Below are 24,682 nucleotides of genomic sequence, written 5' to 3' on the forward strand. Positions count from 1 at the left end.
CCTCTCACTTCCGCACTTCTCGTACTTATAGTACGCACCGTACGTAATAAGCGTAGTGCGCGTACTTCAAGCGTGTGGTCTCTTAATTGGGACACAGCCAACGACCACCAGCAGAAGGAGCAAGGAAGGACACAGTCAGATATGTTTGTGATGATGTTCATGGTGGTGGATCAGTGATGGTGACCTGAGAGTGAAGCTGTGGATCCCCCTGGTGGACATACAACTTTTCTCTCTCTGTCTTTATTTAGAAGTTTTTGCCACGATAAAAGGGAAAGGGCTTACACCAGTGTATTTTTTGTGTTTTTATGCTTTAAATGATGCTGAATGACTGTTTAATATGATGCTGCTGTGTGTCTGCTCTGAGCTGCCGCATTTGTTTCACACAGTCAGTCTTTTCTGGAGAAATGGAGAATAGAATAGAAAAAAACCTTTATTATCCCACGGATGGGAAATTTGGGGGTCACACGGCTCTTATAGCAAGGGGAATATAAAATATGAAAGGAAGACACAACGTGGTCCTATATACATAAGCAACTGAAGTTCGTATATACAGGTAACAATGTACAGAAATATGTATAGAAAAATTTTACAGAGATATGTATAAAATGTGCAGTGAACAAACAAGCTGATTAGTAAGATAACCAAAAGGATGTTAAACTGTGTTATAGAGTCTGACAACTGCTGGTAAGAATGACCTGCGGTAGCGCTCCTTCTTACACTGTGAGTGTAAAAGTCTACAGCTGAACGAGCTGCTCAGTGCTCGTACAGTCTCATGCAGGGGGTAGGAGGTGTTGTCCATGATGGATGTTAGCTTAGATAACATCCTCTCCTCCCCAACCTGCTCGATGGACTTCAGCGGACAGTCCGGGATAGGACTGTTTAATGTTATTACACAGATTTTATATGAGCTGAAACTGTGATGTAGATTGAATTTAGAGCAAGGTTTAGTTGCTTTTTATGTGTATCAGGTATATGTTATCCTGATGCACATATAAGTCTTCATCTTCATGCTTCAGGATTGTTTATCTGGAAAAATAACTCAGTGGAAAAAATTCATGATAGATTACATGAATGTTGTATTTACCTTTGGCTATTACTGAGTGTATAATTGTTTTTTACTGTCTCTGTATCCTGTATATACAATTAATTACACATGCACAAAGCATGAACTGTTTTTATGGGAAAATTACAAGACCAAGCAATATGAAAAAAGTGTACTTAAACAGTGTGACATTATATATTTACTAACATTTGTATATTAGTTATATATTTAATAAATAATTTATAAAGGGGAATCGTAATTTTTTATATGTTTGATATTAATAAAGTTTAAAACATTAAAAAATAAAAGAGCGGGAAGTGGTGGGCGGGCCCAGTTTGGAAAACACGAATGCGCATGTGCAGTGGGTCAACCAGAACAAGCCCAGTAGGAAGAAGACAAAAGTTCGGCCGCCATTTTGGGGCAGGAGAAGCGGTTCTGCCGAAGGCGGAGTGGGTCGGCGCTAACACCGTCTCCGAGTGGAAGCTGTGTTTGGAACACGGAGCTAAAGAAGGAGCTGGAGCCGAGAGGAGGAGCGAGATGAGCGGGCCAGAGATGAGTTAAAGGTCTGAATAACCTCCAGTGTGTTACAGAACGGGACACAGAGGACTGCAGTCCGAGCAGAGAGGTCAGAGGGCGGCAGGCTGGCCTCCAGGTAAGCTCGTTAGTGTGGAGTTACTCCTCTTCCTCACAACTCCCCCCTCACGCCCCTCTTTCTCCTCCCCCTTTCTCTACTCCTCACCTGAAGCCGCCTCCACCTCTTCAGTGAAGTGTCCCTCTGTCGGCTTCACTTTAACTTTATCCAGTTAAGTACCTCTTGAAGGTGGAATTACTCAGCTTTTCATTTTTGTAAAAGTTGTAGCACCTGTGACTGATTTACGGTGGTTTTTAACTTATTTCCAGCTTCTGTCCCTTAGGATTTTGGTGGTTTAAAGTGGTATTACTGAACTGTCAGTGTAGGGTTATGAAGGGTTGTTGCTGATGATCCTTAGGCATTTTAATGTGGTATTAGTAATCCTTTTTAGTGTTTTGTTTTACATAACGCTTGCTGGGTTTGAATCATATTCTGTTTCTCCTCAGAGCTGCTCTATCACTTCCGCCTTAAAATCTACGGCCACACAGCCAGAAGAAGACCTGGAGCAGATTCTCAGAGGTGGGTCTGAACAGGGTGATGGTGCATGTGTTCTCTCAGGTGTTCCCCATGACCGGGTCTGATGTGATTCCTTTTGTAGGTGCCCTAATGGTACGAGGTCGGGATCTGAGCGACTTTGAGCGCGGCGTCATTGTTGGGGCTCGGATGGCGGGAGTTTCAGTCACCAAGGCCGCCCAGCTTACCGGCGTCTCCATAGGAACAGTGACAAAAGTGACAGCGGCGTACAAGACGCAGGGGAAATCATCGGTGAGCCGTGTGGGGAACTGCGGGCGGCAGCGCTCATTAGGCGAGCACGACGCACGGGCACTGGTGCAGTTTGTGAAGAAGAACCGCAGCGCCACGCTGGCTCAGGTGACGGAGAGCGTGAACGCTGGGCGGAGCCACAGCGTGTCAGCCAGAACGGTCCGCCGCCAGCTACACAGGGAGGGCTACTATAAGGAGGTTACGGTGCCCAGAGCCAGCGCCACAGGAAGCCCAGAGGATTGTGGGAATCGTGAAGCAGAGGGACACTCGGATGACGTTGCCACCACCGTCGATCAGACAAGCTGAACCACATCACAGAGCTAAAAACTGACAGACTTATCGTGTGACAGGAAGAGGAAGTGTGGCCTTAGCTTTAGAATGTCGAGGAACATGTGAGCAGACCCTGGACAGGAGGTGAGAGTGTTAGTTGCACTCTGCTGATCTGACACAAACAACTTCTAGAATGATCCAGTTCGATCTGGTCTTAGTGCTCCTCCCGAGGACTGAAACACACCTGTTCACCTGCGTACACACACACGCTCTAAACATCCAGCTGTGCTGGGGTTAAAGGTCAAACCAAAGAACCACCAGCCTGTGAATCACCCAGTCATGCGAACCATTGATCAATCACAGTGATCAATCCCTCACGCGTGGAAGAAATTCAGTGAAATGCATCTTTATGTTTCAAAATAAAACTTTATTTAAACAAGTTTCCTCTGTCTGTCAGCCTCATAAAAGGTGGTATTACTCATCAGTTGACTTTAATGAAAGTGACTTTTGTAGCCTGATTGGCTGTTAAGGTTGTATTAGATACTTTCACCTTCTTGCATGGAATTGAAGGCTTAAAAGATGATCAGCTGTGAAGATGGAGACACTTTTAATCTGTTCTGTTACTCTGAAGGCTTTTTTAAGATGACCAAGCTAAAGAGGCCACCTGAGCAGGACTTCAGGAACCATGTGAATCACCTCACCATTTAGAGCAATGTCTCAGCCAATGAAAGAAGAAAACATGTTCGATCACTTTGACTTCTCTTGATTGATTTGTGTTTAGTGTAATTAATTTCTTGTTGAGAAAAAGTAAGAGTTCTTCAAAAATGTACAACATCAAAATGCAACTGTTAAAAGAGGAACTATTTATTACGTTTTTAATGTTATAGCAGTTAAAATAGTAAAAACATAATGCAAATATTTACAAACATTAATATTAAAGGACGATATATAACAGAATGAAGTAAAAATAATTATAAAATATAAAATAAATATCAATTTATTTGCTGTTTGCATAGTTGTTTTTTATTGAGGGAACAGGAAACCACGTGGCGTAATCACGCAGAGTGACGTCGCTACGCTGTGGTTGTTATTTAGCAGTTATCCTGCTGAGTGTCCAGCCCAAAGAGAAAGATGTTTTTGAATTAGTTGGTTAAGCTTAACCGGACGGTGGGACTCCTCCAGCTTCTCCGCCTGCCGCCCCATGAGGCGTCCGGATAATTCAGCGACATTTAACGGCGTAGAGTCCGCCAGCAGCTAGCTTAGCTCACCGGCTAGCCCCGGCTACTTAGCCGCTTAGCTGGCTCCCCCGGCGGACTTCGGGTTGGTAAATTTATTCAGTTTTTAATTATTTAACGGGTCCACAGTTGTGGTAGCTTTCTGCAGTGAACACCTTACAAATCATTAACTTGTTTTTGAAAATTCAGCGCAAATATAACCCACCAGCTGTGATAGACGGGGCAAATATATTTATTTCTATAGTTAAAGGAAGATCTGAGGGAGAACTGCCACAAATTCTGGTGATAATATATATAACGGTCATTTAAAACATCAAATGTCCCAGTGTTTGTGAAAACACAAAGTTGTGTTTTGTGGCAGGGAACGATGGTGAGGTTAAAACCCCGAAATTTTCAAATGGACTTTGGTCTGCCCAGCATCGATTTTACAGTAGTTTTATATCGTGTTTACTCGCATATGTTTAAAATTCACTGGCAGGCATAATTTCCGGGATGTTTTTTGATTTGATCTGAACGTTGGTGGTTAGAGTTCCCAGCCCCAGAAGCCCAATATGTGGCCATTCAGAAATGCATGTAAGACCTTTTCTTTTTTTTTTTTTTTAAGCAGCTATATTATTCTGAACAGATTAGTTTTGTCTGATTTATTTGAGGGCTCAGACTACAGATTAATACACATAATAACTACGCTTCAAATTTCCTGAAATCCTTTGTGCATGGTGTAGCAGTCCTTACCCATATTTATAGTAAAAGTTAGTTTTCAATTACTGTAGGATTCTTTAAGTTAATATTTTTTTTTTTTTTTTTAAAGCTGCAGGACAGTCATGTGACAAAATTGCTTTAAATCTACTGTTATTTATTTATTTATTTTTATACACTGAGTTTGATGAAATTCTGCATAACTTGTTCAGTTTTTTAATGGAATTTGGCATAGCGTCCCCTGTACATCCAATTCTCTGGATACAGCAGCTCTATGAGGCGGCTCCTGTACTTTTGCCTGATTTTTTTTTTTTTTTTTGTATGGTCTGAGGTATTCGTGTCATTGCAGGATGGCATCTTCCTTCAAGATTCCCAAGAAGAAACATCCTCATGGCTCTGACTCCAGTCCCCTAGACATGCAGTCACCTCTGTCCCGCCTCCAGACCTCCACCCCTCGACTAAAGGTGGTATTCCTAAATCTTCCTCGTGTCATCCGTTTGTCCCCGTGAAGTGATATTACATTCCTTTAATCCTCTGATTAACCGTTTAAGGTGGTATTAATGATCTGACAGGTTAATTGTTTGGAATATTTAAAGATGGTGTCTGTAAACTTTCTCATGTTTAGTTGATTAGTCATATGAAAAGCTAATCTACAGTTTTGAGTACTATTAAGGGTTCTTAAGGTAGAATAATTGAAAATTCTGCTTTTAAGGTGACTGATTGGAAGGAGTTGCCCTTATATAGAGTGTGCAGAGTGCATATCAGGATACTTCCACTCCTTCCACTCAGTCACCTTCCCCGCTGAACAGGAGGCAACTCATGAGACACCACTCCTTTTTTAAGGTGGTACTAGCCCATATTCTTGATGTGTGGTGATGATTTATGTTAAGGCTGTTTTGAGTAAGATTGATTTTACTTAAGGTGATATAAGTTGTTGTTTTAAAGTGTCCCACCCATTCAGTTATTTAAGGAAAGGTTCATTTAAGGTGGTATCTATAAAGTGTTGGACCTTTTTAAAGGTGGTATGTTTGAGTTAATCTGATTGAGTTTTGTGTGCAGTTTTATGGGAATCAGTCTGGCAGAGGTGGAACTGACAGGATGCATTCTGGGAATCCTGTGGGCGCTTTGTCAGCCAGACAGAGGTGAGTGCAGCACCCTCTGCAGTCTAAATAGTTTATTACACTTTCCATGAAATGTTAAAAGTAACCAGGTCATTTCCTTGCAGGACACCGTGTAAGCAGCTCTTAGGAAACTTCAAGACACAGCAGGTACTCAAGAGCCCCATCGGGGGCGGAGCTTCAGACACCAATCAAAGAGCAGCAGGCAGCTGGAGCTGCCAATCACAAGCAGGACAGAGAGAAGTGACCTCAAGCTGTTTGTCAAACAGGTGAGTTTTTCTTTTTGCACTCAATAATTTAACGAGCTGAAGCTGCACCAACATCCGCTTAAAATCATAGACTTCATACCAAAATCTTTTTAAAACTAATTTTATTGTTTGTTTTTTGGGGGGGTTTTAATACAAGTTTTAGGCTCCTCTGCATCTCTAATCATAACCATAATGTTTAGATTTACTAATGTTGACTTATTTGTTTGTACATGTCATTCATTTGAATTGAGAGTTTACAGTTTTTAAAAAATCTTCCGGTATTTAAATTTATAAGCATGATTTATTTTCTACTTAATTTTTTTTTTAAATTGGTAGTATTTTGTCACATTTCAAATATCTTTCATAAATTTAGTTTCACCCACTGTTTTGTTGTTTTAATGACATTTAATGCAGCGGTTTTACAGAGTTTATATTTTAATATGTCCTTTGGTGCAATATTTTAATAATATTTTTAGGTTTCTACTTAAATATTTCTTATTTATTTATTTACAACCTAATGTGTTTAGGGAGCATTTCTAAAGATTTGTAGTTATTTTTTTATTAGTTATAATATTACAATAAATATTATTAGAATATTATTAATCATGTCCTTATTATTAGTTGGAAAGTTACTTTTTATTTTCTCTAAAATTTTTGTAGATTTGTTTCATGCTACTTACTATTAAATGTTTCAATATTTCTTTACACGTATTGACAGGCTTTAGATTTTTTTATACTTTAATTCAATGATATTTCATTGGAATTATTTTGTTATTAACTATAATTGTAAAAAAGAAGTTTCTGATATACTTTTAAGTCTTTCATTAGTGACGCAGGCTGCGAGATAATTTAAATAATCTCACTGAGTGTCTCTGTTTTCTCCACCAGATGGCGTCCTAAGAGAGCGTCTGACCGGCTGCTGCAGCCTGAGGTGGCTTTAGAGCACCTGTCTCCACCTCAGAAGAAGAAAGAGCTGTCAGGTTAGCTTTTCACAGGTAGAGAGAGGACTGTCTGAGATTTATTGATCAACGTGATTGATCGTCATTTCTTCTGCAGCTTTGGTCAATAAAAGGATCTCAGTGGACTCTGTGGACTCTCTGGCTGAGTTCAGAGGTGACGAGCATCTTAGGAGTTTGAGTTCTTCTACACTGGGAGACAAAAGGTGGAGGAGAGTTGAGTCTAATGGAGACACTTCTGAGAAGGTAAAGGTCAAAGGTTGCTGCACTTTCACAGTGAAAGTCACAAAAAGTAAAGTCATGAAACTTAAGTGAGGGGAGTTGCAATATTTTCGCAATAAAATCATCAAAGGTTTTTCAGAAAAATAAGGTTTGCAGAGTAGGCAGTATTTTCACAATAAAATTGTTTAGGATTAAACAGGTACACCTGAGATGCAGGAAAAAGTTGCAGAGAATAAAAAAGGTTTTATTGTGAATGTTTTGTAAACTTTAAATTTCCTGTTACAAACTGGATCTTCACCTTCGGTCTGATTGTTTCAGAGCGACACAGGAACTCCTCCCAAATCTCCTTTGAAACAACAGACAAAGAACTCTTCTATCTCCAGATTGAATCAAACTTCACCCTCAGGCCCACAAAGGCCTGAGGGTCACGATAAGACCATCTCCATGGTCTTATCGTCGTCGACGACGCCAGTAAGGAGGGTGCGACTTGCCTTCACCAGCAACCTGAAGGTCAACGACAGGGAGAAGGAGAGAGAGAGGTGGAGGCAGTTCAAAGAGAAGACTAAGAACAACAGGTCAGCTGTCCTCCACCGTCGACTGAGGACACCCAAACCGAAGCTGAGCCAACCAACTGAGCCGAGTGAGTTTGATTTCCACCAATTATGTGATGGAGTGTAAGTATATGCTCCATGTTTAGTGAGCGAAATTCTAGGATGTAAATTGGCATTAATTGGAAAATCATGTTTATTTTTCAGCCCCACAGCTTGATGCTTATGGGGGAAAAGTGACAATGGTGACATGATTTGAAGGTTCTGATGTCGCTTGTTTGTTTCTTCCTTTAGTCGTGCTGTCCAGTGAGGAGGAGGAGGACTGTGAGGGAAACGGAGACGAAGCAAAGAGGACGTCACATAGCAGCAACCAGGTCGATGAATCTCGTCAGGGAAACTCTGAGAAGGTGCAGGTAGGTAAATAGAACAGAAACAGAGTTTCTTCTTTGGAAACTGAGGTTTGATGCTTTCTTGCAGAACTAATAAAGTAACTTTGTTTTATAACATGTTCGACAACAGCGGCTTCAAAATCACGTGGGCATCTTTAATAGTTATTCATGGTGTTCCTCAGGGCTCTGTTTTTGGTCCTCTGCATTTATTTTATAGCTCAAGGATGATTCAGTCTTTTTTTTGTCCATTCTTGGTTTGATTTTCTTTATTTTGTTTTCTTGTCGTTTAGCCCAGGTTTAGAGCATGTTTAAGGCATGGACTTTCAGGACAGAATAAAATGTTCTATCTATAAAGCTCAGAGCACATTGTTGTTTTAAGGTGTACAAATGCTGGTAAAGGCTGTTAAAATATGACATAAGTGTTGTCTTGTAAGAATGCAGGGCACTGAGGAACAAGGTGATTACCTCTGACTCGTGACATCTGCGATAATTAAACGTCTGTAAGTGAGAAATAAAGGCCGAAGGGTTCATGATAACCTCACCCAGAAGTCAGCCGGGTTGTTCCTCAGATAATCCGAAAAAAGCACAGGGGGGATCTCGCTGGCGGGACAAGCGGCGGTGGCGGCTGCTGCTGCTGCTTTATGAGAGTCACGTTTAAGAACAGCAGGCTTTCATTTCCACCTGCAGCTGCTCAGAAACAGGACGCTGCTTAATGTGGTGCACTCGTGTGACCCACAAATCCGGCATTTTAAAACCATCACTTCATCCACAACAAGCAGACGTTTCAGACTGCCTTTCCAAACAATGTGGTTCTGTTTATTAAGTTTAACAGCAGATGATTAAACCAGGATCCACTTTAACCAAAGAGCAGAGTCTGGGCTCTGCACGGGTCCTTAGAGGTGATGTTTATTAAACTCATGAAATTCAAAGGTATTAAAAGGATTTGGAGCGTGCAGTCAGTGCAGATGTGTTTGCATGCAGTCCATCAGAAACCCAGCACAGTGTTGTGACGTGATGATGGTGTTGGTAGAATGCTGAAAAGTGGGCTTGGACAGGAAAGAGAACAACAGCAGGGGTCAACAGGCAAAGGAACCAAAAACAGCCCAACGAGACAGAAGGCTACTGCAAGTGACCATTTTCATTGTTTTATCATTAGTGTGATTTGTTTTTTTGTTACTAAAACTGTATTAGACTAGTCAGTTACAGAGTGTTGGAAAGTCCTGCAAGGCTCAGCCAAGAACAGTCACAGTTACACTTGGCATCAAACCATCAGGTTTAGTAAAATGTAACATGGCCACCTTTAGGCTCATGAGCAAATAGAAACATTGGAAAGCGTAATGTATGAAGAATGAAAACCAAAATAGGAAGATCCACAGTGAAAATTAAACTAACAGAATCTGCAGTCCCTCCGTGGTTAGATGGACTCCATCATCTTGGACTTCATCTATGTCTCTTTTTCTTTGTCTCCTTTGACTTTGACAAAGACTTTGTCTTTGTCTTACTTAAGACATCTCTTTTTCAGTCTCCTTCTTTTTTCTCTCCTTTGTCCTGTAATCATCTTCTTCGTCTTGTCTGTCGTCTTCTTCACTATTATCTTATTCATTGTTTTCTTTGCAGTTGTCTTCATTGGCTTTTTTGTCTTCTCCTCTGTGGTCTTAAATCCAACCAGACCCTAGTCGATGAGCTGCTAAAGTGAGGGCTACCCACTGCACTCTGCACAGTCAGCAGATTATATTTAATTTGCAACAAGAATTCGATGAATAAAACATTTCCAGGAGACTATGAATGACCAAAGATCCATTACCGGTCCAGATCATCTTCCTCTGTCGACCGCTGCCTTTAGGGAGGCACCACATGTGATAATGCGAGTGTTTGATTTGGCAAAGATTTAATAATCTGTAGGAAAAACAGGAAACTTCACAATAATGACTCCGTGTGTGAGGAAGAGTTTGAGCACAGGAGGAAGAATTAATTACAGTTTATGTGTAAATAATCAGATGATGGAGTGTAGAATGGTGAATTCCCCTGATTTAAACTGTTCCTGATGCTGCAGATTAATAATCTCAGTGAGAATCAGATACCTGTGTGGTAATCAGTGCCAGCTGCTGCGGTCTCTCCTGTTAAGATGACCCAGTTTAGCTGCGGGGCGTCCGCGAGCTCTCGGTCGCATGTTTGAGGCCGCGGTGAGTCACCTCATTTGTTTGTGGCTCTGCCGGCCTGTAAATGCTCCTCTAAGCAGATCCAGATTGGACCTGAGTGTTTGTTGTTGTTTACAGACTGAACCTGATCCCAGCTGAGAGTACACCATCTGCTGCACAAACAGTCGCTCGCCCGAGCGTCTGCGGCGCTTTTATTGTTTGCATTATTGTATTTTTACTGCTCTGTGTGTTAGTGGCTTTTTTCCACTCACACACATTGTACCTGTGGGCTCACTCTGTCCCTCTGCGCTGTCTAACAGGCTCCCAAACCAGTTCCTGTGACGCCACCGTCCTTCCTGCAGCTGGAGTTCGCCTCTCTTCACGCCGGCCTCACGGCTGCAGATGCTAACGGGCCGATTATGGTGAGACAGTTTGTCACAGCTTCACATAAACCTGTAAACCATAAACACGGAGACGCTCAGTGTGACGGGACACAGGAGCATCAGTGCTCTGTTATTTGTGATCTGAGGTGTGGCAGCTTTACTGAGTCACTGTTGTGGGGTCTCTCCTGCCCACAGACAGGAGTGTCACTAACAGCATGTTTACAGCTCCTCTTTCCCCTCACATGTTTATTTATGCTGATAGATAAAAAAAATTTCTACTCTTAGACCCTCTGCTCTGTTTTCTGACTGTCTGCAAGAACTGCAGGTGTTTTTGTTGGTGGAACAATGAAAATTTCAGATGTTAATTAAAATTAAAGGAAAATATGTGACTTTAGTCACATGATTGTAAATTTACAACTTTTTTCATTGTAAAAATTTCAAAATGTCGTTTATTGCATTTTTGTCATAAATTTGCAACTTTTATCTAAGAGTGTCCAAGTGTTTTCCATCAAATTTACCTGTTTTTTTTAATACAATTTTTTTTAATATCTAGATTTCCCATAAATTATGACTAAAATCTCAGAGAACACCTTTGTTTTGTGAATGTACACAATAAAATATTCCTTTTTTTTTAAAAAAAATTGATATGTTTACATTAACAGCTAAACTTTAGGTATTTTTACTGTGACCCTGTCTCCCAGCTCCAGATGTGCTGAACCCTTTAACATACTGTAATGTTTTGCTGCTGTGAAAATGTGACGTTTTTATATAGAAGGGTCTAAATGAAGGCACATAATGTTACAATAATGAAACACATTTATTGACTCTTTAAAATCGATACCTCACTGATCTACATTCACGTTTTTAATCTAATAATAATAATAATCCTAGTACCTTAAACTGGTCACACTGGAGTCAGCATCACGTGCCCAGCAGGAGCGCTCAGTCATATGATCACATGATCTTTCTCCACAGGCAGTCGTGGTTTTCCCTTGTTTAACCTGTTTGCTGAGGTCAATCTGCAGTGCGTTTGCTGCCAAGCAGTGGCTGTGGGACGTTCCAGTGTTTGTGTCCAGCTTCTGTGTTTTTGGGTTTAAAAAAAAAAGTTTAACCTTGTTCTTTTTTTTTTCCACCTGCTAGTCCAACTTTCTGCTGCTTGGTCTGCACTTTTAATAATCCTACATCTTTTCCAGCATCTTTTATTTTCTTTAGTGTGTGAGGGTGGGATACAAATGCTGAAGCAAAGGTAAAACAAGAGCCAGAGCTCAGATGAGAAATCGCCGAACTCTGAGTTTACGAAGCGGCTTTGTTTGTTTCCCCCAAGGTCGTAAACATTTCAACCTGTAACGAGTGATTAAAGGTTCAGTTAGAGCACTGTTAAAAAGGAGGAGGTCAGGGGGTCAGTGGAGGGTCTGCTTCTGAATGTCGTCTGTTCAGCTCAAGTTAAATAAACTTTTAAAGTCATAAGCAGCATTTCTTTGTTGTCTAACAGTTTAATCTCTTTCTCTGTTTAGATCACTGAAAGCGGGATCATGATCCCCATGAAAGGTAACTTATCCACCCTCTGGTTCATGTTCTCCACCCACTGATTAGACAGAAACATTAACACTGACACATGCAGTCAGTCAGACTCTTTAATAGTTTTCCAAGTGTAATTTTTAGACTTAAACTCACCATTTACTATATATATATATATATATATGTATGTATGTATGTGTGTATATATGTGTGTGTGTGTGTGTGTGTGTGTGTGTGTGTATATATATATGTGTGTGTGTGTGTGTGTATATTAGGGGTGCAACGATACACAAAATTCACGGTTCGGTTCGATACTTTGGTGTCATGGTTCGATATTTTTTCGATACAAAAAAATGTTCATGCCTTTTTAATTTGTCATTTATTAAAATTATAAATATATATTTTAACTCAAAAGTACAGTTTTTAAATTTAATGTTGCTGAAACAAAAGTAATTAAAAAAATAAATATATCTCAGGGCTCTCAAAATTTCAAAATCCCTGGTAGCCCTTCGGGCAGGGACTTTTCAGTTTTTGGTAGCCCAAAATAAATGTAAGTAGCCCGAATTTAAAAAAAAAAAAAAAAAAAAAAAAAAAGAGAGCAATTTTTTGATTGATGTTTTGTTTCCTTTACAATATTATACATTAAAGTATAATACTGTAAAGGAAACAAAACATTAATCAAAAAATTGTTGAAAAACAAATTACAACATTGTATAAAAATTACAATCATCAACTCAAATACTTGGTTCTAATTGAACAGAAATTTCTATGAACTTGTAAGAACTGTGTAGGACATGAATCCATCTGTGTCAGATCCTGAATTTGAAATTTCCGCTGAAGTCACGGGTAAGAGACAAGTGGAACCAAGATCGAGGCCATTTGCTTTTTGAAGTTTGCAAAGACTGCTAAATTTTGCCAGTGGTAGTTCACTCTTTGCAACATAATACGCTGTTCTAAACAGATTTTTCAGGTTTATTTTTAGTATGTTATTTGCAATTGGTGTTTGTTCTGGGAAAGATATTGCAGACTGAGCAATAATGCATTTCTTGCATTTCTCATGGCTTCTAATGGGGGGCTTTCTTAAAATGACTGGTCCCAGTAACAAAGGTGCTTGTCGACTCAGAAATCGAGAGAAAACCAACAACACACCCGGCAGAACATTATGTTATTTACACGGGTGCACAGAAGTGGTCCGCATGTGCGCATTCGCTGTCAAAATAAAAGACGCGCACCAGATAAGAAGTTGCAACGCACGTTTGCGTCTATATAAAAAGCACTGTTTTTGTCCGCTAGAGTGGGATTTTCACGGCACATTCTGCACCACATCTCTGTGCGTTCATCATTTGTTTGAAGCCAGCTCACCTCCTGCAACCACTTTTCCGAGAATACGTGCTTCTTTTGTGGTTCGACTCCTGACATTTGTTTGGAGGTAGAGGAACACCAAAGTAATTGCTTAAAGGAGCTTCTTTGACATCTTTAAGAGTTTTAAACAAATGTCTGTCCTCCTGAAAATCTTATGTATGCAAACACGCGTTGCAACTTCATATCTTGTGGCGTTTTTGTTTTATTTGACAGCGAATGTGCACCTGCGGACCACTTATGTGCAGCCCTGGTTATTTAGCTCGTCATATTGCAGCCACAGAAATTCTTTTGTCCATGAAACCATAAAGCTGCACTTTCTTTTTGCCTTATAGTCTGATTTGTCATAACTTTTCCGTTTTGTGGTAAGCTTTTCTTTGGCTGTCACTTCTTCACCCTGACCTGTCTTATTTGGCTCAGCAGAACTAAAATATATATCCTGCTGCTTTTACACACACACACATAACGGTCAGCGATTCTCTGCGATCAACCTCTCACATGTTTAAGCTTGCTGCGGGAGATTTCACTTGTCATGTTTGCATAGTAAGCTAACGATTAATAAGACGATGTCAGAGGAATTGGTGCACAAATTATCATCACTCACCAATCAGTACTGTCGCTCTCTATACACAGTTCACGCGATTGCAAAGTGAAAGCAAAAAACAAGCGCAAATTTAAATGCGATTTCAATATGTCACATATTGACAGTGGCTCACCGATGCCAATGACATAATTACCCAGCTACATTTCTGAAAGAATGCAAAAGCATTGACATTAGGGCTGCCACGATTAGTCGACTAGTCACGATTATGTCGACTATTAAAATCGTCGACGACTAATTTAATAGTCGACGCATCGTTTGAAGCTTTGTAAGATCACAAAGGACGCAGGAATGAGTAGTAGGATTTAAGAGTGTAATAACGGACTGAAACAGAAGATGGCAGCACTGCATGTACAAGGATGCCAGCTGCCGTTAAACCCCGAAGAAGAAGAAGCTGTGTCCCAGAATTCATAGCGCAGCCCAGCGCAGTTGTCAACAATGGCGGCAGCTAGTTAGTTTTAACTTTACTCTTATTATTCTTTCTGGGTCACAAAATAAACGTTTAACATATTTTCAGGCGAGAATGTAGCTGTGTAAACCTCAAATATCTGCTCAGTTGATCAAGACACCACATATTTTCAAAAGTGCTCCGACGTTAGCTAGGCGGGGGCAAGGCTAACTAGAGCCGTGAGAACACCGGACTCCCGGCAAATCGTTTTCAAACCCACCGCCGTCTTTCGCTAGTCAGGTTAAACATATATATAAGTCACTTAGATAACTTAAAAATGTTATTGTTTGGCTTTCTTTAGTATTTTATTTGTTCCTGAGTAAATCGGTTTGGCTGAGATTAAAGTTATAGTTTTTGCACAGCTAAAACTGTCAAGCAGACAGCTGATTATCAGAAGTGTGAGACGCTGGAGAATATACTCCGGTGTCCTGTTATATTTTAGAAAGCAAGGAGTTTATTAAACTTCACCGAAACAATCTGCAAATTTCATTAAAAATTAATAAACTACCATCTTGTCTTTATTTTTAGTTAGCACAAACACTTCAAGCTGTAAGCTAATGATAGTTATATAAGACCAGATGCTGCTGGTGCAATAAGCTGTACGCTGTACGTCCAATGGATGATGATCTGATTAGTCGACTAATCGCAAAAATAATCGGTGACTAGTCGACTATCAAAATAATCGTTTGTGGCAGCCCTAATTGACATATATTTTTCCTTTCTACAATAGCCCGACGGGCAGGGCAGAGATAGATTTTGGTAGCCCGACTGGAAAAATCTTGCAAGCCCTTTATCTGATCGAGGAATCACTCATCTTTGGAAAAGAGAGTTTATTACAGAGAAATGGCTCTTTCCAAAATAAAAGCTATACTATACGCTTCTTCTGGGCTATATTCTCAGCAGCATATTGTAGCGGGTCAGGGCTGTCCGGGGTTCTGTTTGTACAGTTATGTTTTGTTTATGTTGCCATAGTGACGGGTGACGCCCTCTCGCTGCGACGGTGTGTCCTTCCGGGGTCAGAGGGCGCCTTGTGTGTTGTTGTTGTTGTTGCTGTGCGGTTGCCGCGCTGAGCAGTTAGCTAGCGGCAGTGTTCTGCAGATGTCAATAAACGGCTGTGCTCCCTGGCTAGCTCACGGGAAGCAAGACCAAACGATACCTCCGTCTCCTCCTTGTCTGAGCTCGCCATAATATTAAACATATCAGGTCCCCATAAGGAGAATCATGTGCTAACGGCTGTCTAAATGACTCTGGTAAAGTTTGTAGCATGCGTGCTTGTTGTTTTTGTCTGCTTCCACTTGTCTTTGCACTAGGATGATGTCAGCGTAAATGTGCAGTCCTATTCATTGTGTTCCCACTAGTGCTGTCAGCGTTAATCTGATATGACGTTAACGGCACAACACGGCAAATCTCCGTTAACGAGCTACCGCGGATCGCCCCGTGCGTGGGGGTGGATGCCGTCAAGACGAGCTAACTGCGCTAATGCACTAGTTCCCACCCATGTAATTGAGCATTGCGTGGCACATCCAACATACTGTTTTACTTTTGTCCATGACGCGCTTACCTTCAGGGTCATACGTCACATGAAAACCAAAATAGTTCCAAAGGCCAGATCTGAATGAGGGTGGGGGAGGTTCAATTTGCCATGTTGCAACGAGCTTAGCTTCTGTCTTGCTAGCTTGTGCTGCGCTCAGTGGATCTGCGCTCGACAGTGCAGCCTAGGCGGAGTAGTCGAACGCAGATCCACTGAGTGCTCAACACAGACAGCATCGTCAGAAGAAAAGTTGATAAAATAAATTAAAAATTTTGTATTGTTCGATACATATGCGTACCAAACCGAAAGCACTGTATCGAACGGTTCAATATCGATACGAGTATCGTTGCACCCCTAGAGAGTGTGTGTGTGTGTGTGTGTGTGTGTGTGTGTGTGTGTGTGTGTGTGTGTGTGCGCCCACACGTAATGATTAGAAACTGACAATTCTGATTTACAAAGTGCAACGTTTATGATTTCATGCTGGATGGAGGCAGGTGAGCCGCTGTGGTGACCTCTAAAGGAAGAAGCTGGAAGAAGCGTTCAGGTGTCTGTGAGGAAAGATGGATGTAGCTTCTCAAACCCTGAACGTCTCTTAGTGTAGAAGACTTCTCACTGAGAGTTCAGTAAACACTTAGCTGATGGGTTTGTGGTCTCGGTCTGTGTTTTAAAGCCTTCTTCAATAAAACAGGATGTTCATGTTGTAAATGATGGATTCATTAGTCTTAAAGGATTTAAGATGGAGCTACCTGTGATTGACAAGTTGCTGTCTCACCTGATTTGTTAAACATGGAGACTGCATCAGTAAAAACACTCCTTTTACTGCCATCTTTTCAACACTTCATTCTTGGAGGTCTCACTGCTCCACAGATGTTATGACCTCTTGTTTTCCATCAGACAGATGTTAGATGATCAGGTGAAATCATGGGTTTAAAGTCACAGTTTATTAGATGAAGATGAGTTTAAAAAGTCAGAATTAGGAGACAAATTAATTCATTTTTTTTTCCTCTCAGGGGTGGAGGAGTGTCAGGTCAGCGTGGTGGCGTCTCAGGTTCGGGGTTACGGCCTGTGGGACGGGGGCGTGGCCCGTGGTGGAACTCTGCTGGCTGGTTGGGAAGGCCCCGCCCCCTCGCTGCTCTTCCTGTGGGTGACGGATGCTCAGGCCAACCTGCTGCAGAAGGAGCTGTCCTCCATCCAGACCTCCTCTTCCTCCTCGTCTTGCTGCTCGGGTAAGGCGAGGGTTAAAGCTCCGGTTGATGTTTGCTCTGCTCAGTTTTCATCACCGCACAGTTTCCACTCAGCTGCTTCCCTGTTTAACTTGCAGCGAGCGCTCACTCTACATCACCAAACCAGCCCGACCTCCTCCCAGGGAAACCTGCAGAGTCTGAGGTGGTGTTCAGAGGATAAGGATAACCGGGCTGGAGTCGGTTTATTAGATTCAATTATAAAACTGTTACAGAGTCAAGCTGTTTTCCCCATGCAGTGATCCATCAGCCTCACACAGGATCTCTGCACAAAGCCCAAAATCAAAGCTTCACTCTGAGGCTTCACGGAAAATTTACTTCTGCAGCCGTGCAGCGCTGGGCCGGGCCCCTGCCGGCCAATCAAAGGGCTCCATACCCAGCCATCGGCCAATCGTGGCAAGCCGGAGGCACAGTGTACCGATTCCAGCTGTGAGGTCATCTGTACGGGGCCAGAGAGACCTGCGGGTGGAAACAGAGAGAGAGAGCTGCTGCTGGTGTTTACTGGGAGAATAGAAGAGCTCTCACTGGTTCAACTGGGCTCATAGTGCTCAATGACATCACAGCGCTGGGCTGACTGGGCTGATCCTGGACCAGTCTGTTTATAACTGGTTTTAATGTACTCATGTTGGATAACCTGGCATCTCCTACTCTCTGTAGGTCCTCCATGCTGCTTCATCCTCCTGCTATTGAAGGAGCAGCTGCAGGAGCTCCAGGCCGCCCTGCTGGCCTCCATCCTCGACATGGAGGAGTACAAAGTCGCCACCCCCTCCTCCTCTGAAGGCCCGGCCTCCCCTCTGGACTGGGCCAACGGGCTGCTGCTCCTCCACAGCTGTCCTCCTCCTGTGGACCAGCACCTCCTCAGACTGCTGGGACACTCGACGGTAAGAGATGACTCGTCCTCTCCCTTCACCTCCTCTGAGCTCCTCTGCTCTTGCCGTGGCGCTGAACGCCATCAGGACAGACTATGAGACTAAAAGTTATGGTTGAAAACAGATCATTAAATAAAGAGACACAGATTGTAACCTGATACACAAACTAATCAGTCTGTCACAAAACGTTACTATTAAAGGTCAAAAGTCACAGATGTGTGTTTCCTGACAGAGGTCGAATCAACTGAGCAGAGGTCAGAGAAACAAGTCCAGCCTAAACTCTGCTGGTCTTCCCACCAGGTAAAACCAGTATAACCAGTATAACCAGGACAAACACTACATATATGGGCTTTAACCCTGAGTTTGGTCTCCAGGCTGATCCAGTACCCCGTGGCCCCCTGCAAAGGCCGCATCACCGTGACCAAGGAGGACCTGGCCTGTCTGGATGCTGGCGAGTTCCTCAATGATGTCATCATCGACTTCTACCTCAAGTCAGTTTGTCCACTTGTCCTTGCTTCCTTTGCTTTTTTTCTTTCTTTACATTCCTCCCCTCTTTCCCTGCCCCCTAACCTCTTGCTGCTTCTTTCTTTTCCCTCACGCTTCCCTTCCTTTCTACCTTCTCTGCATTCTTCCTTCTTTCTTTTCATTTCTTCACTTCCTTTTCTCTTGATCCCTCCTTCATTTCTTCCATCCCTCCATCATCCTTCTTTGTTACTTCCTTACTTTCCTCTTTACTTCCTTCCCCAATTTCTTCTTCCTATCTTCTTCCACTCCTTTCACTTCTTTCTTCTGTTTTTCCTTCCTTCTTCCGTCATTCCTTACCTCTTTACCAGATTCCTTCATCCACTCGTCCTCATCCCCTTTTTTATTCTTCCTTCCTTCTGCCTTCATTTCTACTTTACTTTCCTTCTTCCCTCTATACTTCCCTCTCTCATTACTTCCTTCCTTCCCTCCTTCCTTCTTTTTTCCCTATTCCTTCACTGTTTTCTCCCCCCAACCCTGATTCCTTCCCCCGCCTACCTCCCTCAGAGGTTTCAGAGGTTGTAGTAGCTGCTGGTCACCTGCAGGGGTCCCCCTCCCCTCCTTCTTTGTGCTGCAGGTATCTCCTCCTGGAGGGCGTTGGCGGCTCGGTGGCTGAGAGGAGTCACATCTTCAGCAGCTTCTTTTACAAGCAGCTGAGCAGACGGCGAGCGGCCGGCGAGGGCACCGCCCCCTATGTCCCGTACGAGCAAGCGTGTGCATCTCTTTTATTTAAAAAAAAAAAAAAAAAAAGGTGTGCGAGGTTTCAGATGTCTGAGTGTCTCTGTGCTCATGTGTCCTCAGTGACCGTCACACGCGGCACCAGCGGGTGAAGACGTGGACTCGCCACGTGGACATTTTCACCAAAGACTTCCTGTTCGTGCCTGTCAATCAAGAGTAAGTCCCTCTCCTCCACCTTCACAGTGGCGCTGTGGTCAGCTGGAATAAAGGAATAAAACCTCCTGGAGCCGCCCGCACTGACCTCAGCTCCTCGCCCCACATTCAGAGACGCCACTTTTCAATAAAAGCTGCACTCGAGCACCTCATCAGCGCACGTACCTGCCAACTGGCCGCACGTGATGGCTTTACCAGAGACGCTTCCTCCACTGTCGCTCCACTCTGACCCCAGGCCCAGCCCCCCCCCTCAGGGTCCTCATTAACATCCAGACCTGCTCAGGACATCTTAAACCTCAGGCTGCTTTTACGGCATCTTTGCACCATTCCTTCGTGTTTTTAACGAGGCCAGGCGACATTTTACCTCCACACTGAGAATATTTTCAGAGGCGCAGTGTTAATGTGGCACCTTCATACGTTCATACAGCAGATATCCACATGAAATACTCAGGCCTGAAAAACACATTAAACTCTGTTTTTCTTTTTTTTTTTAAAAAAGGGGGAAAAAAGTGCAACCAAATCAGTTTAACTCCCACTCAGAGTCACAACCACAGAAAACCTGGCTTTGTTTTCCTCTGGTCAGCTCTCAGCACCAACGTCACAGTTTCAATAGACCCTGTGCACGAGAAAATGCTAACTTCCTGGTTTGAGACCGGATGTAGGGCTACTGCAAAGATATACTCCAAAATCATGACCAAAAACTCGAAAACGGAAAGATTGCGTTAAGTTACAAAGAGCAGAAGGTGGGAACACTCACCGCTGCTGTGTCATAAAAAATCTAATGATCAATTTTGATGTTTAAAGAGTTTAGATCGATCAGTTGTTTACATCACTCAACACAAGCAGAACTGCATTACTGCAGCAGAAGACACATCGTCCACATTCAGAAGCACATCTCTGTATAGTGACTGGTCTTATGATTTAAACAGGCAAATGTTCAGCATTCAAACTACAGGTGAAGAATAGTCAAACCAGATGTTTCCCTGTTATGTCGATATCAGCTAGTCAAGTACAGACCCGCACAGCATGTTAACAAACCGTGAAAAAAAGCCACACAAAAAATGAATGATTGCTGGTAAGGGTTTCTATACATTAGTATTTACGATGGGTATGTTGTGACTTACCTTCAAAATTACAGTGGTCCCTCGCTAATAATGCGGTTCTCCTTTCACCTCGCTGTTTCGCAGATTTTTTTTTTTTTTAGTGCAAGTTTTCATGGTTTTTTTTTTTTTACGTCACATTGTGTCCTGCGTCCTGATCGCTGCAGACGATCTCCTCCGTGACATCTCTCCTGTACAGTACAGAATCACTGCATCGATCGCTAGCAGTGTGACTCTGAAGTGCAGTACTGTATGTCCACGATGTCCACGAAATGTTTTGCACCGTCAAAAAATAAAATTGGCTACTTGATTTCACCTATCGCTGGTTAATTTTAGAACATAACATCCGCGATAAATGAGGGACAGCTGTTTACAGATACTGAGAAATATAAAATTTGAATCCCTGAGGCGCGGGGGAAAAAATATCAAGTCGATGAACATAATTTACAGATATATTGGATAAATGCCCAAGACATCTATAGAAATGTAAATCGCCACGTGATTCATTCATTTGCTTAACTTGTTTTGGATTGTGAACGAGGCGCAAATAGGACACCGGAAGCAAAGCTCCCAACAGGAGTTTCCGCACTGGAAGTAGCATATGCTAACGTGCACATAGTCTATAATGTTCCATTATTAATCATTATAAAATGGAGATCAACATTTATTTTAAATTATTATTACTGTTGAATAAAACGTCTGCTGATTTTGAGGTTGTTCAGTGGGACTATCCATTTTTTTTCACGTTATTTCATTATTTTAAAAATGTTTTATGTATTTTTTTTTTGTTTTAAAATATTCTTACTATTCTTTCTGTTTTTGTTTATTTAATTATTAATTATTGTGACATATAAGGCCATTTTTCTTGTGGTTTTGTGCCATTTTATGCTTTTTTTTTTTTTTTTTTTTTTTTTTTTTTTTTTTTTTTTTTTTTTTTCTTTCTTCTGGGACATTAATTTTTTAACACATGTATTTATTTGGTAGCCACTACTTCTTTTTTTTTAAATTTTAACTAAATTTTAATTCAATTATTTTTTTATTTTCTTTTACTGGTATTTATGAAAACTTTTTAGTGCAAAATGTCCATTTTTCTTTTCTTTGACCTTCTTATTTATTTTGTGTAGTTTTGTTTTCTTACACATTCTTTTTTTTTTTCTCTGTACAAGCTCAGTTGTACCACATTTTCCAGTCTTGACTTTTTCCTCTTTTTTTTTTTTTTTTTTTTTTTTTTGTAAATATTTAAACCATGAGTGTGTGTGTGTGTTTTTAGCTTTGGTTCTGGGTTTTTCTGTCCGTCTCTCCTCAGCTGTATGTTGTGGTTTTGTGTTGGCAGAGCTCACTGGTACCTGGTGGTGGTGTGTTTCCCAGGTCTGGAGGAGGCTCGGTACGAGGAGTTTCAGAGGCGAGCAGGGTGAGCTGACCTGGTTTTTGTCTCTGTGGCTGAATGAAAGCTGTGGCTTCGGTCACGTTCAGCAGAGCGTCTCTAATGGGCACCAGACATACTGGTGTTTACGTCCCTCTGGGAGGCAGCGTTTTAGGGTATTTGGGGCACAATGTTCGCCAGCGCTGATTAAAACACCATGCTCAAAGTTGACACCCAAAATTAAAGGATTAAATGTTCCAGACTTAAATATGTTCTCCACTAAAGACCCATTTAGACATTTTTGAATCTTTATGGTCTATAAATCAGCTCGTAGTAAACTGGAGGTCACATCTGGTTCATCATCTGTGCTCATTTCTCCTTTTTTTTTTCTTTGACCATCTTTCCATTTCATTCATTGATCTTTTTTTTTCTTTGGTGTTCTATGTTTAACCTCACATGTAGTTTTATTTAGAGCTGCTCGTGTAGACGCGAATGTGTTTTTGTTGTCGTTGCAGGGAAATCCGGAGCTGTGGGAAAGCCAAACTCTAGTCTCGTGTCACAGCAGCCACCAGTAAGTTCATACACTGTCATTGCTTTCAGTGTGGTGTAAATATCCAGTTGTGTCACGATCACAGAAAGCCGGTGACATTCAGGTTGTGACATGTGTGGGTCTAAAATGTTTCTCAACTTTGATGTGAGCAACTGAAGCTGGAATGATGAGGAGTGAAAGGATAGCCTTGACTCACATGTAAAATGCATCACACGGTTACCTAGGCTACCAGAGCCTGAAATGTCCACTGGCAACCTTCCGTCAGCAATAAATAACCATTTTTTCAGTATTACCTGCTCAGCCAGGATTCTAAGTGTTCTGAGCTGATCTGAGAAAGTGACATCAACAGACTCCATGTCACTGATTGGCTAATCAGTGGTGTCACTCGATGAGTCGTGAGGGTCTCTTAATAAAATTTTAGAAACCTGGCAATGGGGAAACTTACTGGGAAAAAAAAAAAAAACAACCAACATATACTGTGACTGTAAGTACAGGACTAATTTCATAGGCACTTTATTTATGGCCCTTACACTTTAATTATAATCCACATATACTGTAAGTACAGTGTAAACATACTGTAATTATAGATCAGCTCCACTGATTACACAGACTGATGAGCAGTAACTTTATTGTAATCAAACTTGAACTTGACTACCCTTTAATTACCGTTTAAATATACTTTTTCACTTTAGGTGTGAAGTTGATTGTAGTAAACTGTAATTACATGTTAAAGTTACCACTGGTTTCACAGTAAATTAAGCAGTACCTGGTATTTAAAGTGTAAGTACAGACTGTAAATCCATCAAAATGCAGCAGGTGTCCTCAGTCTGTGGAGGGTTTCCACCTCGTTTCATGCAGCTGTGACGACACTGTTTATTTATATTTATGTAAAACTGATCCTCTGAGATTTCACGCTGCACATTCATTAGTTCACACAGTTTATTTGGCTCAGATGATCAGTTCAGTGTTGAATCTTCTAGTGAGATCTGTTTGGGAAAACATGGGCTGACCTTTGTGTTGAATGTGAAATGTGATGGTTAGTTGATGCTGCTGAAGAGGAGGAGATGCAGCGTTCTTTACAATCACTGAGATGTTTTTCTCCGTTATTGTTTTAAAATCCTGGGTTTGAGTAACTGTGTTGTGTGTTTGCAGGAGTCCAGTGAGCAGGGCTGGAAGAAGGACAGAGTCTTAAAGAGGTCAGAGTTCACCCACATTAGATTTTACATCGAAATCAATCAGAAATGATCAGATTTTATTCTAGTTTTGTTTTTTTTATTTAACTTGTCACTTTTTCTGCACATATGACAGATTTTATCAAGTTTATACATCATTTCGTTTCAATCACGGAGGTTTCTGTTCCTTATTTTACCAGACACATGTCAATGATGTTTCTTTTCATGTTTTTCTTCTTCATTTTTCTTGAGTTTATTTGCTTTTTCTCATTACTTTTATGACATTTCATGCAGATTTCCATTTTTTCCCCAGTTTTTATTCCTTTTTTGTTCAGTTTTTTTATATTTGTGGACCGTTTTCATTTTTTTATTTTTTATTTTTATTTTTTGTATTATTTGCAGTTTGTCCAGTTTCCTTCCATGGTTGTGTAACACTGTCATTGTTTGCAGGCCGTGCCTCCTGGTCATGGACTCACTGAAACTGTCGTACCACGACAACGTCTGCAGACTCATCAGAGAGTGAGTTCCACCTCAGGACGCACAGAGGACAGAAAACAAACCAAACCCACATTTATCAGTAATGTTATATTCGTTTTTAATGAAATATTTAATATTAACATAGTTAACACAATTAAAATATTTTAAAGCAATTTCTAAAATAATTGTATAATTTGTTTTATTTCCAATGTAATAAATTGTTGAAAATATTTAGGATCCCATAAAAATATGAAAAACATTATATACTGTATTTTCTACACTATAACGCGCACTTAATTTCCTTTAATTTTCTCAAAAATCGACAGTGTGCCTTGTGTATGAATTCTGGTTGTGCTTACTGTCCTCGAACTGATTTTATGTGGAACACGGCGCTCAAAAGTC

At 41.3% G+C, this 24,682-nt stretch overlaps 1 protein-coding gene across 3 annotated transcripts; it reads left to right on the forward strand.

Moving 5' to 3' along the window:
• The first annotated feature begins 3,740 nt into the window (after positions 1-3,740).
• On the forward strand, positions 3,741-24,428 carry LOC113017862 (sentrin-specific protease 7-like). Of its 3 annotated transcripts, XM_026160967.1 has the most exons (20): positions 3,741-4,025; positions 4,986-5,100; positions 5,696-5,778; positions 5,862-6,023; positions 6,891-6,982; positions 7,059-7,204; positions 7,499-7,820; positions 8,023-8,141; positions 10,576-10,677; positions 12,153-12,186; positions 17,106-17,321; positions 17,994-18,217; positions 18,438-18,505; positions 18,580-18,696; positions 19,305-19,439; positions 19,529-19,621; positions 22,052-22,129; positions 22,598-22,652; positions 23,784-23,827; positions 24,254-24,424. In XM_026160967.1, the coding sequence occupies exons 2-20, from the start codon at positions 4,987-4,989 to the stop codon at positions 24,324-24,326; spliced, it is 2,277 nt and encodes a 758-aa protein (XP_026016752.1). In that variant the 5' UTR covers positions 3,741-4,025; position 4,986; the 3' UTR covers positions 24,327-24,424. The 3 variants fall into 3 exon arrangements, with proteins under 3 accessions (XP_026016752.1, XP_026016751.1, XP_026016753.1); XM_026160966.1 differs by lacking the exon at positions 3,741-4,025 and having other exon boundaries at positions 4,968-5,100; positions 19,305-19,427; XM_026160968.1 differs by lacking the exons at positions 3,741-4,025; positions 4,986-5,100; positions 5,696-5,778; positions 5,862-6,023; positions 6,891-6,982 and having other exon boundaries at positions 7,114-7,204; positions 7,564-7,820; positions 24,254-24,428.
• Positions 24,429-24,682: the final 254 nt, after the last annotated feature.

The sequence above is a fragment of the Astatotilapia calliptera genome, unplaced genomic scaffold (genome assembly GCF_900246225.1).
Source record: "Astatotilapia calliptera unplaced genomic scaffold, fAstCal1.2 U_scaffold_24, whole genome shotgun sequence".
Taxonomy (NCBI): Eukaryota; Metazoa; Chordata; class Actinopteri; order Cichliformes; family Cichlidae; genus Astatotilapia; species Astatotilapia calliptera.